Genomic DNA, 20,784 nt, shown 5'->3' on the forward strand with positions numbered 1-20,784 from the left:
AATTTGGGCAGGGTTTAGGGAGGAGTGAGGGGTGGGTTGAGTGGGGATGTCTGGAGGGGGGATAATATGAAAGCTAGTCATACTTGAAGTCATAGCATATATTTCTTGGTCTTTTATGTAGAATATACAGGACTGATTCTTTTATGTAGAATATACAGGACTGATAGTAGCATACTGTTTCAGGATTTTGGGCTGCCAAAAAATCTCTAAATAATTTTTATTGAAAAAGGACACTTTGATTCGGGCTTTTAAGTAAGAAGGAATTTTTCATCGATCAAGTTGATCACTTTTAACAGAATCCGTGCAGGCCTAAAATACTCTAGTATGATAGGTCTGTACCTCAGTTGTTTAATTCTCTTACAACCACCACAAAATTATATGGAAAAGCTCATATACAAAAATGTTTCATATAGCTATATTGGTTTATATTTTGCAATATAAACCTGGCCAATAATCGTATGAATAAATTAGCGCTGTCTGAGTCATTCTAATGGTGCATTTTGTGAGATCTTCTTTATCTATGTAACCATGGTATGTCTTGTTTTTTGCTCATAAATTGGCTTTAAAATACCATCGTCACATTTATATTGTTTCACTTTCATCCTGGCTTTATCAAAAGTTTGTGTCATTCTTTCTGTGCCAGGTTTAGAGTCTTGTACAGTCTTTTTGATTGTGGTGACTGTAGCTAGTGTATCATATAGATGCTTTTAAAAGATTTTGGATGTATTGGTGCTTTTTACCAAATTCCTTATGCAAAACACTGTACTCTGTTAACTTGCAAGGTACCCAAGTTATATTGCAGCTCAATTAAGTCCAATTGCAGCCTGTTAGCGCTCTGTACCTAAGTCCTTGACATTCAGCTTGTAAATTCTGTACTAATTAGCATGTTAGCTCTGATACATGTAACATTTAAGTCCAATTGAAGCATGTTAAATCTGTACTGAAGTCTTGGTGGGTGGCTTTCAACCAGTTTTGTTTTAAGACAAAATGACCAACAGCTGCATTGTATGTCAAGTATCAAGTACAATTTTCAAACTACATTGGGAATTCAGGAAAGAGTTCGCAAAGTTACAGAACAGAGAATATAATCCTCCAGCAACAAGTTTTAATAAATATTTGTTTTAATACTGGTTGATACAAAAGAACAAATTGCTTTATAAAGCTTTTACTGAATCTAGCAATTTAAAAGAGATTGGCAGATTTAATAAAGGTTTTGATGGGTTTATGTCTACAGAATAATGGCTTGTAATATGTTTTAAGTGTAAAGATGTGATTGTTTGAATACACACCATGCAAGCTTATTGATCCGTAATTGCCATTTATACCATTTTCACAGTTTAATACACAAATGTTGTAATCCAGTTAACTTAATAAGATTATAGTGAATAAAGTAAAAGTAAAATAGAAGGTAATGTTTGCATGACTTTTCCAGGTGAATACCTTATAATAGTGTGTCAGGGTTAAATCATAGATCAAAACAGCAAGATTGCAGGGCAACCTTGCAATTTGACCTCAGTTTTTCTTACCTGAAGTGATGTCCTCAACTATTTAGCTATTTCATTGAATACATGAGAAATTTTATTGATTTTAGGTATGCTTGGCATCATCTATATCTAATATCAAAGTGTTCCAGTTATTTGAAGGCAGTTAATGTATGTTTAAAGTTTCTTGACTAATAAGCAAAATTAAGCAAATGATATTCATTAATTAGCATGAATTAGTTGTTTGATCTATATAGATAAGTGTTTTAATTCATGTTCTAACACAGGTGACCTTTCATTTGATAAATCTTACAATTCATTTTTATATTGCAAATAGATACATTATCACAAATTTGATAATTGTGTAAAATCAATTTTAGTTCAGGTGAAGTATGGTGATGGTTCACTATCTGTGTGTATATTTAATTTTTCCATCAGTTAACATTTGGTTCAGTTGACTTCTTTTTAATGCCTTCTGTAGCATACTGTAGAATCTGGTAAATAAGCGCATATTTGAATATAAGCGCATACGGCCTTACTGTTATTCCGTATGGGATAATAAGCGCATGTCATGCCCTTACAATAATTTTGTCTCCAAAGTAGGCACATATCCGATTACTGGTAAACAAACAACAGATGTAGCAAGAAGATGTAATTAAAGGTATCATACCCTGATAATTGTTTATCATAAATACAGGCGACAAGTGTTCTTAACTGTTGAATAGCCAATACACGGCTACTAAACGCTAGCGCCACCACCAAATTGTGGTGATAAGGAAAAGAGCTATCGATATTTCCGTGGTGCAGCTATCACCCGTTTGAAAATGTAAGCACGTGAGTAAAATTTATATTTTATCTTATATTTTTATTAAAAGAACTTTTTTCAAAAATCGGAGAATGTAGTTCCGTGTAACAACTCTTTAACTAGCGACTGGCTGTGATTTCATTAAAATAATATGCACATTGTGGTGTCAGGAGCTTTTCTCCCGAATCTGACAGTGGCACATTTTCATATCGGCCAGTATTCGAACACCATTTCGATAATTGGACTCACTGTAAGAATATACCTGCGCATGCAAATGGTGTAGAAATGATAAATAACTATATACGCACACCCATGAATAATAGAATCTCGGGCTAGAAGAAATATTCCAGGATTTTTAAAAGTGATGGCGCTATAACTCTAGTGATGGCGCTATACAGTAGTGGTGGCGCTGTTACGGCATTCAGTAATACGAACTGCTGACGCATCCGAAACAAAAAAAAACACCAACATTCTCTAACTGATAATATTCCTGCAAGGAATTGTGTTATTAAAGAAAGAAAAAACACGATCATAGTTTATTTACCTTTATGAAACATTCTCTATACAAGAAAAAATGAACAAAATACTCACAGGCCCTTGGGACTCTTGTAGTCAAAGTAAATATTTTCCTTTGTTTAAAATGTTAATGTAGAATTATTTCTAACCTTTAAATATTCTACCTAAATACTAACGTAAGTGTAATTTAAATTCAGGTCATGAAAAATAGTAGCAATACTTTTATTTCAAACAAAGATTTGTGTAGAATTTATTTGTTATATTAAGATTCTGAAAGTTACTTGCCTTTGTTTTTTACGTCGTTTGCATGTTTTGTAAACAAAAGACCCTACTTTCACAATTCTTTCTGAAAAGTGCAGTACATTTTCAATTCCAATCGATTAAATATGATTAATCAATACAGTTTAGATGTATAATCTGAATCCATATACATGTAGATTATTTTGCGATCATGTAGAGGTTACTACATGTATTTTGTTGAGTAACGTAATTTGGGTGTAGTGTGGGATAGGTTGATAACATCAATTATTGTAGAAATTTCCGTGGCTTGCAGTCAGACATTTTCATATTTTAAAATTGAATATATCAGCCACTAATCATATACAACAGCGCCACCACTACTGTATAGCGCCACCACTTGAGTAATAGCGCCACCATTTTCAAAAATAGTCTGTGTTTTAACTTTTTACTGTGTTTTTCGTAATTCTTTGGTGTATGGGAATACGTGTAATTCAGTTTTACACGATTTGCATGCGCAGGTATGTTTTTACAGTGTGTCTTATCATCGGAATGGTGTTCGATTACTAGCCGATATGAAAATATGCCACTGTCAAATTCGGGAGAAAAGCTCCCGGCACCACAATTTGCATAATATTTTAATGAAATTACAGCCAACCTCTAGTTAAAGTGTTGTTACACGGAACTACATTCTTCGATTTTCGAAAAAACTTTAATCAATAAAAATATAAGATAAAATATAAATTTTACTTACATGTTTTCAAGTAGAAACGGGCGGTAGCTGCACCACGGAAATGTCAATAGCTCTTTTCCTTATCACCACAATTTGGTGGTGGCGCTAGCGTTTAGTAGCCGTGCAATAGGTGTTAAAAGATTTTAATGTCTGTTGTCTGATAAAACGATGATTGTCTACAATAATCATGTTTTTTGAATAGAAAATGTTTTCAGTAAATGAAAGAAAACGTTTGAATACCAGAAAAGTTGTTTTCGTTGTCATAACAGTTTGTCATACTTTTGTAAATCTATGAAAAGAATATGGATAAAATGCTTCAATCTTAGTGTTGACAAATTCTTGAAAGGACCGAGAGATTGAACATTATTTGCAAATTATGTATTCATTATGCTTTCATTATGTCTAAATACTGTATGCAATAAAAGGAAGTAGTTCACTGAGCACGTCCATGACCATGTTTACTTTCGTTTTTTCAGCGAAAGTGAGCACTGTCAATATTCTTAATATATGAGAAATAGGCGCACACGGCTTGTCTATAAGCGCATAGTTTTGGCTTAAGTATAAGTGCATATCAAAAATAGGCGCATAAATGTGTCACTAAAATTATTATAAGCGTATACGCTTATTTACCAGATTTTACAGTATTATCACCAAAGTACAGTGGAGTATTCTTATATATGTAGCTCTGACAATTTCTGTCAATCTTTAGATCAGCTGAGTACAAATTAAGTGCTCAATGTGAGCTGCTGTGATATCCTGTCTGTTGTACATTGTTTGTCATGCATGATCTTAAACTGTGTCACTATTAATAAAATCCGTAGGAAGATTTTTTGGAAGCATCAGATGCAGCCAAGCCAAAAAATTAGCAGACTCGGTTTGGTTTAGTTTATTCATGAAAGATAATAAATGTGCAACACCTGTCATGCCCCCTTGCTCTGGCTTAAGCATAACTCTGTTATCCATTAACATTGAATGGACTGCAGGATCCCAAATGACCAGAAAACACTCAGTCCAAGGACAGGGAGACCTTTTGCATCATGTTTTTTTTCACACTTTTTGCCCAGTTTCAATGAAGCTACTTGCTAGGTCAAAATGCTTCCGTATAAGTTCAAGCCTAGTCGAAATTGACGGTTTATTACCATGGTAATTCATGGTTTACCATGGTAATTCATGGTCATGGGACAATGGTTGACCTTGGCTGTGGTAATTGGCAACACGATCCTAAAACATGGTATCAGACCATGGTCAGAAACCATGTGGACCACAGTCAACCATGGCCGACCAAGGTCTACGACCATGGTCGTCCACAGTGATTATTGACTATCAAAAACTGTTTAAATATGAATTTGTAAGGGTGGTGAAAATACATGACAATTGCAGTCTATATCTATTTTTGGAAGTCAGTTATTTATTTGTCATAAAATTGCTAAGATGACAACAAATTATAGTCAGACTATGAAAGTTTACCTTTGAATCTGTCTATACATTTAAAATGCAGGAAAACTATAACTAGAAAAACCTTTGTAGCCAAAATGGAGTCAGGCGTCTTTGGTGCATTGTAAAACTTTATAAGTGTGAAAATTACTAACATGACCATGGTAGTCCATAGTCAACCGTGGTTGAAAAAAGTTGACCATGGCCAATCTTATCGCACTATGGTCGACCATGGCCGACCGTGGTCCTGACCATGTTTTCACCATGGTATTTGATGGTTGACCACATTAAAACATGTTCACCAATCAAAAACTGTGGTGACCTTGGTCAGCCATGGTCATCATTTCATCTGGGAAACTTGGCTATCTGGTGTCATCCTAAAGTGCTTGACAAATTCTTTGATAGCAAGTCATCTTGCCGGTCGAGCTGTCTAGAATTTTCATTCATCCTGCTACAATTTATTATCATCCTGCAGTTTAAAACAATTTTAAGGTCACAGTGACCCGGAACAGTTAAACACTTTCCGGACGGTAACTTGAGAACTCTTGGGTCTAGGATCACGAAACTTAATGTGGAGGTTGATCATGACCAGCAGATGACCCCTATTGATTTTGAGATCAGTAGGTCAAAGTTCAAGGTCACAGTGACCTGGAACAGTTTCCAGACAATAACTTGAGAATGCTGGGGCCCTAAGGATCATGAAACTTAATAGGGAGGTTGATCATGTCCAGCAGATAGGTCAAAGGTCAAGGTCACATTGACCCAGAACAGTAGAACATTTTTGCCAAATAACTAGAGAATGCTTTGGTATAACTGATGACTGGTAAATGACTCATAATTATTGATTTGAGGTCAGTACGTCAAATGTCCAGTGCACAGTGACCAAATAATTTCTGTTCTTTGTGCAGTTACTGATGCATCAAGGGGGGCATTTCGTGTTCTATATATGAGCTCTTGTTGAGTTGGTCCATCAGGATAGGTTTGTTACAGTCATTTTGCAGATGTTCTTTCAAAACAAGTCCAATAATAGATAATATTCCTATAAAATCTGTAAAAATCAGGTAACACTTGATTTCTCAAGTGCTTTTGTTTACCTGATTATCTCATGTAAATAGATAAATTAACTTTATTTGAATAACCTGTCAAAATGTTATCAAGTGAATAATGATAAGTCTCAAGACATTAAGTGGTGTTAGTATTTTATCGTAAATTATACAACACATTTTCATGAGGAACTGAATAATAATTATATATTACCCAAATGTTGATAAACAGTTTTTGTTTTGGACACTGAAGAGAAAAAGCTGCAGATGTATTAATAATAAATTACAAAAATACAACAGTAAAAGTTTACCATTCTAGAAAAGTATAACATGAATGTTATAATGCATGATTTGTTAAATTTGTGAACCACTCTGTCTACCAATCTGTCTTGAGGATAAAAGTGATTGGCTGATAATGATTCATGCTAGTTTGTTTACCTTATTGACGTTTTTTGCAAGTTCATGCATAAAAGGGAAGAGAAAATCAACGAGACAATTTTCCAGATATGGTAACCATCCCAGGAACATACATAATAAATTATATATATTTCCAAATATTTTGACAAGTTCTCTGCAATTTTGGTAGAAATTATGGTATGAAAGTAATGGTTTTTAGCAGACTTCTTCCATTTAAGTTTAAATATCTTGATAAATAAACTCACTTTGCAGGTTTACACTAATATAAAATACATCATTTTAAATCTATGTCTAAAATGACATGAAAGGAATCAAGTTGCCCTGTACCAAAAGAAGTGATGTTTCAGTGGTTATACACATTTACCATAGTTTGTTAATCTTTTCCTTTCAACATTCCATTAAGAATATAGATACAAAAGTAACTGAAGGTCTTTTTGTCTTGATGTAAATGGGAATTTCATTAGGCCTGTTTTATGTGCTTGCACAAAAGGCTTATATTTCATAAGAAAAATTATCTTTGAAGTAGGTATTAAAAGACTATAGAGTATATACAAATGTTTTGCTAGCATAAAAATCTGCAGTTGCTAGGTTATATAGGGGCATAATACATGATCTTTGAGTAAATATTTGATGACCCATAGAAGAAAACACATACTACTCTTACTGCTGTCTGTTAATTAGTCAGTCTGGCATGCAGAAGCTACAGTATTAGTTTTTAAACAGTTCAAAAGAAGTGTGTCAGACACAAATCATGTGTGTTCCTTAAAGGTGAAGGTCACATACAAAGATCCTAAACCGCCTCGGTAGCCTAGTGGTAGAGCGTCCGCGTTGAGTGCGGGTGGTCGTAGGTTCAATCCCCGGCCGCGTCATACCAAAGACGTAAAAAATGGTACTAGCAGCTTCCTCACTTAGCGCTAAGGGGATAGTGCTAGGACTGGTCAGCCCGGTGTCAGTATAATGTGACTGGGTGGGGTATCATGCCACGTGTCTACGGCGTGATATTCCAGTGAGACAGCACTATAAAGTTGGGCATTGTGCTCACTGCTACAAGTAGACACCGTCGTTTATATGACTGAAAAATTGTTGAAAAAGACGTTAAACCCGAACACACACACACATAAAGATCCTAACCCTAAACTTTTTGTCTGAGATTTAACTTTTTAATTGATAAAGGGATTCCAATGTGACCTAGAATACACCAGTGTTAAGTTTGAAGAGTTGGTAAATTGCTTGCAAGTTTCAGCTGGTCTGTACCTCAAAGGTCAAGGTAAGGACCTTAAAGACCTACTCCAGTCTTACCTTTTAACCTTAAATTGTCACTGAAAAAGCATGAAAATCCCGACTATGAACAGCGGCGCCTGTCAAAATAGAGTCTGTTTTAATAAATTAAGTTTTATATAAAATTGTATGTAAAATACCTGTGGTTTTGCGTGCTAAAGTGTGGCGCGTGGCCGTTAATTGTTACCTACTGTAATCATTGGTTGCATACACACAATAGAATTTAAATAGCCGTGGAGCAGGGCTTTAAATCGTTATCATTTACCATAAGGTTGTGGATGAAGGGACATCAATTATTGTAGAACATAGTTTAGACCTGGTATCTATGGTCCCATAACTGGATCAGTTAAGTCACTGTTTATCTGACAATGTTTGTTTTCAGTGTGTTCACTGATGTATGAGTAACTTTAGTTTTAATATGTATCTTTCTACCTATTTGTTTAGGATGACAGGATTAGAAAGTTGATATCCATATATTATCCATTCGTTAACCATGAAAACATATTTTAACACAGAAGTCACTTGGGTTAAGTACCATACTGAGAAGTAATGACATTTAATCAAATTAATGAGGATATGTTGTCACAGTTAATATAAAATAATGAATGAAAACATCAAAAAGCTAAGGTTTCTGAAACCTGGTAAGTTTGTTCCAGTGATCCACTAGCCCAGTGACACACTGAATTTTCCTTTTGACCTGTCTTATATACATATTAAGGGTATGTCCCAAAATAATCTGGTAGACAGATCTTTCAAAATAATTGACAGGCTTAAAAACTATTTTGATGACAGTTATGAAGCTAATGGTAAAATTTATCGGTAGCAATAGCTTGGGCCCATGTTGTGTCAGGCAAGAATAACTCAGTCACCAAGCTGCGATCAAGTGTGCACTTAAAATGAATAGTATAATACCAAATTAATTTTCTTTTTGATTTCAGGTCAAGGTCAGACGAAGGCCTCTAAGCGCCGTGAAAGTAACGGTGAGCAGGGCCCATCTCCAAAGAAGGAAGCTAAGAAATCTCCCAAGAAATCGCGAGGGTCTAAAGGTTCAAGGTCATCAAGATCACCAAGTACAGAGTCACAGTCCAAAGGTCAAGGTCAGATGCAAATAGAAGAGAGGGAAGCCTCTCCAATGAAAAGATTAGAACCAGAGTCATTGGGAGTAAAAGGTGAACAAAATGGTGTTGAGGATGTTAAAACTGTGTTAAGTAAATCGCCTCCAAAACCAAAACGAACTTATGAAGTAGAATTTATCGAACCAGAAAAAGAAAATGTGCCTGATGGGATAGATGAGTTAGATGTCTCAGAAATTCGTAAAGTTGAATCTAGTCCTACAAAAACTCCAGTAAAAATGAATGGTGAACATGAACCTTTTACTCCTGTTAAGTCTAGTGACCTAAATAATGTTCCACAGGCGACATCGACTCCTGCACCAAATGGAATACTGAGTACGGGAACTGGTCGGCACCCTAGTGGCGGAAGATACAGTAAGTAATTTGTCTTCACAAGAGACAGAAACATTTTCAAAAATTATTGAACAGATTTTAGCAGAAACATACAAATTTCTGCCTCAAAACTGAGTAGATTTCAACTTTTAAATGTAAAATTATAAGGAGTTTGTTGTTGCTTAATTTTATGGATTGACTGACCACAAAGTCCACATAATTATATGGTACCCTAGGTTCCACAGGAATATTTATGATTTCACAGGATCTCATTTAAAGGTATTTTAACTTTGTGCATAAAGTAGAGATTATTCTAGAGAAATATGATAGGAAACTAATTGGTCATTCTGTATTCCTGCTGGTACTGTTTGAAATTTAAGACAACTAGGTGTAAACTGTCTATGTTTAGTATGTGAAATATTAATCTACCCTGTTCATATTGCCTTTTGTGTTAGAGACACCAGGTGGTACAGTAGTTTCATCATCATTAGGTATCACTCAAAAACTAAGTTAATGTATGCAAAGCTGCGAAGGTAATTTAACAGGTAATATTTGAAAACACAGTGCTGTACATGTTTCAGGTTTTGTTCTATATTTTAATGAACTTTGGAAATTTTGTACATCTGTGAACACACCCAATGGAAGCCAAAACACAGTTCATTTTAATAAAAATTACGGAGGCCACAAGAACTGATAGTGCAGTTACTCAGTGGAGGGATTTCACTGTAGGTTAAAAGGACTGGCCTCCAGATTGCTCGACAACAAAAAAAATAATTTTTTTTTAGATATCTGGAAATAAATGCTATATTTCTTAAGAAGGCTTTAAAACTTAATTACTGACAAACTATAAATCATCAATTTTAATAAATGTAATGGAAACACATGACAATTTGCTGTTTTTACTACTTTTTACAATGAAAATTGAAAAGCGTATAAATGCTTTTACTCCAGGTAAACCGACTTGATTGTAAATATCTATATTTTGAAGTCACAATTTCACTACTTCCGCTATAGCACTAAGTCTTGGTTACAACGACGGGAAAACTTAATTGCTGCGGCGGTCCGAGGTTTGATTTCGGACGCGGTCATCTTTTTTTCTTGATTGGAATTTTTAAAATATTTTAGAAACAAACACTCATATTCTAATGTTCATAATACGACCAATTTTTTTTTATTTCAATTTGAAAGAAAGATTTTTTTTAGCCAAATCTGGAGGTCAGTGCCTTTAATGTGAGGCAATAAAGCCATAAGAGGAGAAAAAAACAGGTGATTAATTAGGCATAAGTTCCATAGCTGTATTGATAACATAGTAGCAGGCCAAGCTAATTTAGATCTCCATTTTGATAGGATATACTTCAAGAGTGGGAGAATGTTATTGTTTGTAGATAAATTTCCTGATAATGGCGGATACATCTGTTGCTTGGGTGCCAGATCATTCTGGTCTCTATCAGAAAACTGTCAAATAAACTAATGAAAAGTATTACATAATGATATATAGCTCCTGAAAACGTATGAAGCCAAAGGATAAACTGGATTCTCAACAGAGAATGAAAACATTCCTCTCCAGTTGGCAATGTGAAGTATGTCAGTTGTAGATATATTAGTTTCATTTTTAACCAAGATTTTTTCTCAGAACTGAAAACCTGGTTAGAGGTTACTATTTCACACAGTAAATAGCTGTTTACACCTGGTTGAGAAGAGTTCTAATTAGACATATTAGAATAAGACAGTCTATAGGTGCCTTGTAGTAAGAGCACTAAGACCCAGGTTTGAAATGTAGATGGGGCCAGTGAAGTCAAGGTCATTGTCATTAGTACTAAAAATAGAAAAACACTGTCTCACTAGGATAAAGGGGAGACTATAGGAAGCTTGTATCAATAGCAAGATTGCAGGATTGTAGTCAAGGTTTTAAAAAAAGTGTATAAATTGCAATGAAACTTAACTTATAGGTAGGTGAAAAAAAAACAACAAGGGTTGGAGTGGTAATGGAGTAATAAGTGTGAGATTCCTGGTTTCTAAAAATGGAAAGTGTCTCATATAGCAAAGCAAATATCATTGCCAAGGTTTAGATACTTTGGTCAAGGTCAGTGTTGCTGGAAATAGAAAATACAGTTTAAGCTGCAGTAATGGAAATTCTGAATGACACTTGATCATTAGTAAGCCCAAGGTTTCGCACACGATGTGATAATGCGGTAAGGCAGAGTGAAAACACAATGCAAAAGTAAAATATTCATATTACATCTTCAAATTGTGTTTTCCCCTTGAATAACACACCATCATTTCATATCTTTGCATTGTATTATCACTTTGTCGCTGTAGTCAGCCTGCAGACTGAAGGAGCAAACAGCGGTGGCCCGCTGCTGATAATTATCATTTTAAGATTGTAAGAAAGTTACACATTATGTTACGCCTGAATTCCTTTCTGAACAGTTATCACTTTGACCATTTATCAAGTAGTACAATTGTATTATATAAAACATAGCAGAAATGCCTCTGTACCCTAGTGGCTACACTGATATCAAGCATGCCAAAATGTTATTGAAATTAGCCTCAAAATGGAAATAGTCTGAGGGGCGGGGATGGGTAGAGTACAGATATATTGCGAATCAGAGAAGATAACTGAGAATGTAAACTACTAATTTGGGAATTTGAATTTTCTTTAGGCCGCTAATAATAGCTGTTGTTACATTTGAAATACTGTTAAAATTTGCTTAAAAATTAAAACAGTTATCTATGGCTATATCCAGAAACCTCCTTTTAAGGTCCTCTTTTTCACATTTTTACTTTAGAGCACATAATATTAAAACATTAAAATTTTATTAGTAAATTAACTTGTAAAGGTGTTCAGGTGAGCGATATTGAAGGGTCATTGTGGACTTTTTGTTTAATTTGGCAGACATCATTAGAGAAAAGGGAATTTACTGAAACATACTTTTATACTCATTTTGATACCTGTGTACATGCTGGCAAACAAAAAATGTTAATTGAAGATTATCTTGTACTGGAATAGTTGGGAGATAAACAAGATTCCTAGCTCTCTAGGGGTAATTTTATGTTTTGGTAGAAACACTTACCTCTGTAGATAAACCCATAACTGTCAATTAACTGGCAACTTACCTGGTTAAAACAACCATCTGTGTTTACAAATTAACCTGTGTACATAAAATAGTACATAAAATATTATATCTGTATATACTGTTTGATGTTGTAATTAAGCTTTATAATGTGTCTGCTACATTTTAACGTAATGCCATTGTTCAAGTGATTGGACCACAATCAGCTTTCAAAGGTGTCTGCATCGCTCACTTAGAATCACATGCTTGGGGTCTTCCTCCACCATTGAAACTGCTCACAGAATCACATGCTTGGGGTCTTCCTCCACCATTGAAACTGCTCACTTAGAATCACGTGCTTGGGGTCTTCCTCCACCATTGAAACTGCTCACTTAGAATCACATGCTTGGGGTCTTCCTCCACCATTGAAACTGCTCACATCGAATCACATGCTTGGGGTCTTCCTCCACCATTGAAACTGCTCACTTAGAATCACATGCTTGGGGTCTTCCTCCACCATTGAAACTGCTCACTTAGAATCACATGCTTGGGGTCTTCCTCCACCATTGAAACTGCTCACTTAGAATCACATGCTTGGGGTCTTCCTCCACCATTGAAACTGCTCACATTGAATCACATACTTGGGGTCTTCCTCCACCATTGAAACTGTAGTCATCATGAGTCAGACTTTTAGACTTTATGGATCTGTTTACCTTATGGTGGTTAAAAGAACAGGTTTGTTCAAAACTTTGAACAATTTTCAGTTATTGATGTTCATTTACAGGGATCATCCTACAAGGCGATTTGAGCGATATTGTCGCTTTAAAGTCGGCCACTTCGCCTAATTATCGCCTCTGGGCGAAATCCGAATCGCCGAGTTTTTCAGCGAGTTATTATCTGTTTACTTAAATTTATTATCTGTTTACTTAAAGTTGTAAAACTTTATACATATTCTAGATTAAATTATCGATAAATCCATAGTCAACCCCGCCTACTCGCCTGTCAAACTTCAGCCAATCGTAGCGTTAATATCCCACAGTGTCAATCAATAATATTTTAAGTCGCCGCCATTTTGAAAATTTTCAATTGGCGTGTAAAAAGCCGATAAACTTAACGAGAGCATGATCTTATGCAACAGTTGTATATTATTCTTTCATTTTATTAAAGATTACTTCAAAATTTATTTCAATTACCATGATTACGGTCAATTTCTGTAAATGAATTGCTCGGGTACTGCGGATAAAAAATGATTTCGCGGACGTCAGAACTGCCGTACAAAATATTATAAAAAGATCGCCATTACCTACAAGTTTCGTATTATTTTCGAAAAAATAAATAAATAAATGAATTAAATGTATAAATCTGAACAAGTTGATGCAAAAATCAGGCATTATAAAAGCACGAGAATCCAAATATGAATGAAAAATTTCACGGTGTTTTGATTGTGCTCCTGTTAAATTACGGAGTTTCGGACATGTAAATTTTGGATAAAAATTTAAAGGCGACTTTTTCATAGCTAAGTTTATACTTTATTTAGAAATTCATGAAAATGATAATGCAAAAATCAATTTCCTTAAATAATTACTGTTTACAAGTTACAGCTAGACCCATAGAAAGTGGATATATATAGGCAGGAAACTGAATGCTATGCCGATTCTTCTCCTTAAATTCCTCAACTTCTCCCTAAAATGTCACTTCTCCCTAAAATTTTGACCTAGGATGATCCCTGATTTAGCACCTACAAGTAAGATTTTCTTTGGGGGTATATTTAAAAACATTATTCCTGTATCACAAAATGGAACAAAAACATAGCCACTTATGAATATATCACATTTTAATAGTCCTCATGTTTCCTTTTCTACAAAAGCATAGAAAAAGAGGAGAAAAGAGATAAAGTTAATTGAGCCTGCACAGTTGCAAAGTGTAATAGAAAGAACTTACGATTCCCACAGGAAATGATACCATTATAAAGATCATTTCATGCACCACAAATATGGAAATGGCAGTTTTTTTAATGACTTTTTATCTTTGATATTGTACTCTAGATAGTCATAACAGAATTTGATATATTGATAAATCTTGCAGTTCCAGTAATTGCCATGAAGAGATGGTTTTTTCTTCTTCATATTTCTAGGGCTGTCATCGATAGAAACGATATCGATGTATCAACGATATTTTCTTTTCGATCGATTATCGATTCCCATTTTCAAAAATCGATATTTTACAGAGAGAAAAAAATACCCAAATAAACACTCAGACCCTAAAAAACAACTAAAGTTCACAAAGTTGTAAATTTGGATAAATGCAAAAAAGGAGTGAAGGCAAAATAAAAATGAAAAATGTTATTAATTTTATGTATTTCTTTTATTTAATAAATACAAATACAACACAATCAAACAGAAATATGGAAAGTAGGCAATAAAACTTAAAATAGCATTTACCATGTTTACAGGAAGGTATATAGTATGCATATGAACAAATAGGTCGTTAATCTAACTTAATAATCAATATATCGATGTATCGTCGATATTTGTCTTCTGATATATCGGTATCGTCGATACGCCTAAGACCCAATCAATGACAGCCCTACATATTTCTGACTTCATAAAGGGATACATAGTAGGTTAAAAGGTATTTTATATGGATTAAAAGTGTTCAGGACTCCATATTTAAGTAGCCTAAAGACAAAGTAGGTTTCAAAATATTGAAGACACCTCTACATTCTAAGCTACATTTTTGTATAACATTTTTATAGAGAAAAGCGTCTTGATTCAATCAATCATGACTGTATTTTTAATTATATATAATATTTTTTTTAAATTTCATTTTGTGAAAGTATGGTCTTTGACATGATATGATATATACATACAATGTACATATATTTCTGCGTGTGCTCAATTGTATAGAACAAAAATCTGCATTTTAGAAATTGCAAGGAGAATTTTTAGAAGCAGATTATTGTATGCTTTTGGCTTGTTTTGTTTTATTTGTGTAGATGCTATTATGAAGATTTTAATAATGTTTACTCCATCTCTTATCCTACAGGTGGCATTATATATGGTGTACATTGAAAAGTTGAAAATTTTCAAAGAAAAAGTATGAAGGAATATTTGCTACCTACACACACACAAGGATTATTTACGAATTCCTTGGAAAGATTATGTGCTTGTTATTGTAACATTCCAGATTTTCTCTGAACCTTCAAGTACAGTCAGATAGGTGGAAGAATTTGTGCCATAATCAATGAAGTAATTCTTATTACATATAATGATGAGAAAATTATATGAGTTTAACAGAAAGAGATTTCATAGAATGAAATATGAGGGCGTTTGCCTCTGCTTACTGGTTCCAATTTGATTATTCATGTTTTTCCTCCTGTTCCCAACAAAATAAGGGGAATATACCAAAATGAATGGTATAGAAGAGAGTAAATATATAGCTTTAATTGACACAGTTAAGTGAAATGTTGACCTAAATCTTTGGACAGTGAACTTGATGTTTCTGTCTTTTTGCCACAAAATTGCATTCTTGTTATTACAGAAAACTTGTTTGTGAGAAGTAATTGTGGAAAGGTATTGAATCTTGAAATTTCAAGAATTCTAATGTTGTCAAAACTGATTAATTCTTAAAATGTCAATTGGTTTCAGGTGTTTAATTGCTAGGCAAAAAAAAAACTTTCTATCTGAATGTTCACAATATGGCCTTTCTCGAGTTTATTAGGTCAGGAACAACTTTGCACACTTTTCAAACAGAGCCTCATATTTAGAAAAAAAAGATTTAATTCTTCTGTGGCAGATGTAATCAGGTACAGTCACGTAAAACAAATTACAAATTTCTGATCCTGTTTATATTTCTCCTTTTTCAAGTCTTGAGTTACATGCATAAATGGCCATATTAAATGCGTAAGTTACAATTGATTATGGGAAGTTTTGTTGTAATTTGTTTAACAAGCTTGAATTGAAATAATTTATTTGTAAAGGGAAACTTGGTATAATAGCCTATATTACATAACATGACTGTTTGTTACAATATTTCATGTTTTTACTGTTTGTCTCTAGAAGACTTACTAGAAGGCTTACCACTCGGTGATATATGACCATTTTGTGTCGATTCGCCGTAAAACTCAACTCACTCACTCATTCACTAGAAGACTTCCAGGTCCTCATAATATGGTACCAGTTCTGGTTTTTCCCAGGAACTAAGCTCGAGAGATGTTCAGATTGTAATGCAAATTCTTCATGCTCTCAGGTGTTTGCCCATAATGACAATCAGCACTTCTTCTGTTTTAGCTCACCTGAGCACGAAGTGCTCAAGGTGAGCTATTGTGACTGGTCATTGTCCGGCGTCTGTTGTCAGTCATGCATCGTCTGTCAACATTTGCCTTGTGAATAGTCTAGAGGCCACAGTTGTGACCCAGTCTCTGAAACTTTGGCAGAAAGTTTATCTTGATGATCTCTAGGTCAAGTTTTAAACTGGGTCATGTGGGGTCAAAAACTAGGTCACCAGGTCAGATCTAAGGAAAAACTTGTGAACACTCTAGAGGCCACAGTTGTGACTCAATCTTTATGAAACTTTGTCAGAAAGTTTGTCTTGATGATCTCTAGGTGAAGTTTGAATCTTGGTCATGTGGGTCAAAAACTAGGCCACCAGGCCAAATCAAAGGAAAAGCTTGTGAACACTCTTGAGGCCATAGTTGTGACACAATCTTAACGAAACTATAGTCAGAATGTTTGACTTGATGATTTCTAGGTCAAGATTGAAACTGGGTCATGTGAGGTCAAAAACTAGGTGACAAGGCCAGATCAAAGGAAAATTATGTTAACACTCCAGAGACCACAATTTAAGTTTGAAACTCATGAGAATTGGTCAGAATGTTTGTCTTGATGACCTCTAGGTCAAATTCGAATTTGGGTCATGAGACTTTGGGTCATGTAGGGTCAAAAACTAGGTCATCTGTTTAAATCAAAGGAAAAGCTTGTGAACACTCTAGAGGCCACATTTATGACTCAGTCTTCATGAAAGTTTGTCTTTAGATCTCTAGGTCAAGTTTGAATCTGGATCTTTGGGGTCAAAAACTAGGTCACCAGTAAATCAAAGGAAAAGAATTGTGAACACTCCAGAGAACACAGTTGTGACTCAATCTTTATGAAACTTGGTCAGAATGTTTGTCTTGATGATCTCTAGGTCAAGTTTGAAACTTGGTCATGTTGGGTCAGAAACTAGGTCATCCTGTCAAATCAAAGGAAAAGCTTGATAACACTCTAGAGGTCATGTTTATGACCTTATCTTCATGAAACTTGGTCAAAATGATGATCTTGATGATCTTTAGCCCATGTTTGAATCTGGATCATCTGGGGTCAAAAACTAGGTCACCTGTTTAAATCAAAGAAAAACCTTGTTCATGCAATAGGGGCTGCATTTTTCATTTGATATGCATGAAACTTGATCAGAATGTTTGCTTGCATGAAATCTCGGACGTATTTTTATCTGGATCACGTATGTTCAAAGACTAGGTCACCAGGTCAAATTAAAGAACAAGCTTGTTTACAATCTAGGGGACACATTTTTAGTCCCCTACTGGTTGAAAACCAGTTTCGTTCGGGGACTATAGGAATGCGCTTTTCCGTCCGTCCGTCATTCCGTCCGTCTGCAATTTTGTGTCTGGTCCATAACTCTGTCAACCATGAAGGGATTTTGATATTACTTGGCACAAATGTTCCCCATGATGAGACGACGTGTCATGCGCAAAACCCAGACCCCTAGCTTAAAGGTCAAGGTCACAATTGGAGGTCAAAGGTCAACAGGGCCTTTTTCCTGTCTGGTCCATAACTCTGCCATCCATGAAGGGATTTTAATATTACTTGGCACAAATGTACCTCAAAATAAGACGATATGTCATGCACAACTTTCAGACCCCTAGCTCAAAGGTCAAGGTCACACTTGGCAGTCAAATGTTAACATGGCATGAACAGGGTCTGTTTCGTGTTCAGTCCATAACTCTACCATCCATTAAGGTATTTTAATATAATTTGGCACAAATGTTCCCCATGATGAGATGATGTGTCATGCGCAAAACCCAGACCCCTAGCTCAAAGGTCAAGGTCACAATTGGAGGTCAAAGGTCAATAGGGTTCTTTTCCTGTCCGGTCCAGCCAGAACTCTGTCATCCATCAAGGGATTTTAATATTACTTGGCATAAATATTCCCCATGATGAGTTGATGTGTCATTCGCAACACCCAGAACCCTAGCTGAAAGGTCAAGGTCATATTGGAGATCAAAGGTCAATGGGACATTTTGCCTGTCTGGTGTATAACTTTGTCATGCAAAACAGGATTTTAATATTACTTGGCACAAATGTTCACCGCTATGAGACGGAGTGTCATGCGCAAGAACCTGGTCCAAAGGTTGAAGGTCAAGGTCACACATAGAGGCCAAAGGTCAGATACAAGAATGACTTTGTCTAGAACACTTCTTTTTCATGCATGGAGGTAGTGATGGGCCGATTAGCGGATATAATCGATTGACGGCTAGAAAAGTCAAACCGATTCCGATAATCGATCATGTTTTCTCAGAGTCGATAGCGGGTACGAATCTACACGGGTATGAACGAAGGTTTCCGAAGGGAAATACGGTGCGTGAGAATTTATGTTTACCTTAGAAATATCCGAAATATGGACTACCTGCATGCATAACGGATAAAACAGAAGTATGCCGACACTCAAACGTTAGTATTTCGTTTCAGTTATCCAATGAAAATGGATTTAACATCTTACAGTTAGGATCAGCTGTTAACATGGCGGCGTCCATAGCGTCAGTAAAAGTGGGGCCAAAAAAAAATAGCGAAACTTTGATAAATTTTCGTATTTTACAACGGTATGCCCGAGGGAATTTATCTGTTGAAACTGGACACTTATGCCATCAAATTTCCGTGTCCATGACGTAATTTCAATGGAAAGAACTTTGGTGTTTTTATACAGTTGCAGTTGTCATCGAGTTGTCATGATTTTGTTCTGCCAAAATTCCTTTTACCCAGCATCGCTGACCAGTGTACATATGGAAACAGATTAAACGCTGATTTTTATCTGATCATTTTTTACCAAGCTTCATGACATTGTTATATGCCATAGCAACAAGTAGTTGGAACATGGTGCTACTCAGTAGTGTCAGGCTATGGTAACCATTGTATGAAAATATTAATATTACCGAAAAATAACTGAATTCATTTAATGATTTTCTACAATCACTATTTTTGTCAGCCAGAGAAAGACTGTACTTCCTTGCTGTATGCTAGATATGTTACAGGTACAGGTATACCAGTCAGCTGTCACAAATGACAGCTATGAGTCTATGATACATGTATGTAAACCAGATTGCAATTTATTGTTGTTTCCCTGTCTGCAACTAATTAGGCATTACTAAACAAGTTTCTGTTTACCATGAACCAGCAGTGTTCATTCCAGGATTTTTTTAAGTGGGGTCAAAGGGCCCCATGATGGCAAAAAATTGGGGACATTTGAAAAAAATAGGGGTCATGAAAGAAAAACTGATTAACATGAAAGGAAAGGCTGTATTTTTAACACTTTTCTTACATGGTGTTCAAGGTATTATTTTCGCGGTTCGTAAAACATAATTACAAAGAGAAAAGTGGACACTGCACAGGTCGCTCAACACGACAAAAACGAAACAAGTCATAATATTTTGACCGTTACCGAAACTTAACCATGGAAAGTCCGACAGCCATGAATGCGGATTTAGAGTCAGTGTACCTGGTTTCGCACACTTTTACACACTTCTTGAAATAAACTGAAATATGTGGAAGCAATTTATTATTTTGCATTTTCAGGCAGAAGAATAGATACATGGCTCTTTATTTATGCACTAGGTTATTCTTCATGTGATAACTGCTCACCACTGTTAGCTCTCCAATATAGCCAGAAAATGACCCATTATTCGGACATATTTGTACCCGGTTTCGCACACCGTGACTAAAAATTCTCTAATTCTTTGTACAGTACGGATATTGGTTGAATCGAAATTGCACAACACTGATACTTCTGTAGAAACTGTATTTTTAGCTGTCATTATCATAATGATGTTGCTATACCATGCACAAGCGAGGTACCCTCAGTGGTGTCTAATTTTATGCTGTCTGGGTGATACTTTTACTACACTTTTATATATCTTTGTCTTTTATCAGGATGCCTGCTTGTCGTTTAGAAAACTATAGGAACATTCAAAAGGAGACCTGGTCCCTTGATTTCACCAGTTTAAATTTCTCTTGGCAAGTATTTCATTACAAGAAACGGAAAATTCTTTGGTGTGCGAAACCGTGAACTGTGCG

At 35.3% G+C, this 20,784-nt stretch overlaps 1 protein-coding gene across 4 annotated transcripts in view; it reads left to right on the forward strand.

Annotated features, from left to right (window-relative positions):
* The window catches only part of LOC123546471 (actin-binding LIM protein 1-like), an 87,525-nt gene that overhangs the window by 8,174 nt on the left and 58,567 nt on the right, over window positions 1–20,784 (forward strand). For all 4 annotated transcript variants that reach the window (XM_053550807.1, XM_053550808.1, XM_053550809.1 and 1 more), the window contains exon 2: window positions 8,883–9,431. In XM_053550807.1, the coding sequence (XP_053406782.1) occupies window positions 8,883–9,431 (549 nt within the window). The remainder of the gene's footprint in view (window positions 1–8,882; window positions 9,432–20,784) is intronic.

The sequence above is a fragment of the Mercenaria mercenaria genome, chromosome 9 (genome assembly GCF_021730395.1).
Source record: "Mercenaria mercenaria strain notata chromosome 9, MADL_Memer_1, whole genome shotgun sequence".
Taxonomy (NCBI): domain Eukaryota; kingdom Metazoa; phylum Mollusca; class Bivalvia; order Venerida; family Veneridae; genus Mercenaria; species Mercenaria mercenaria.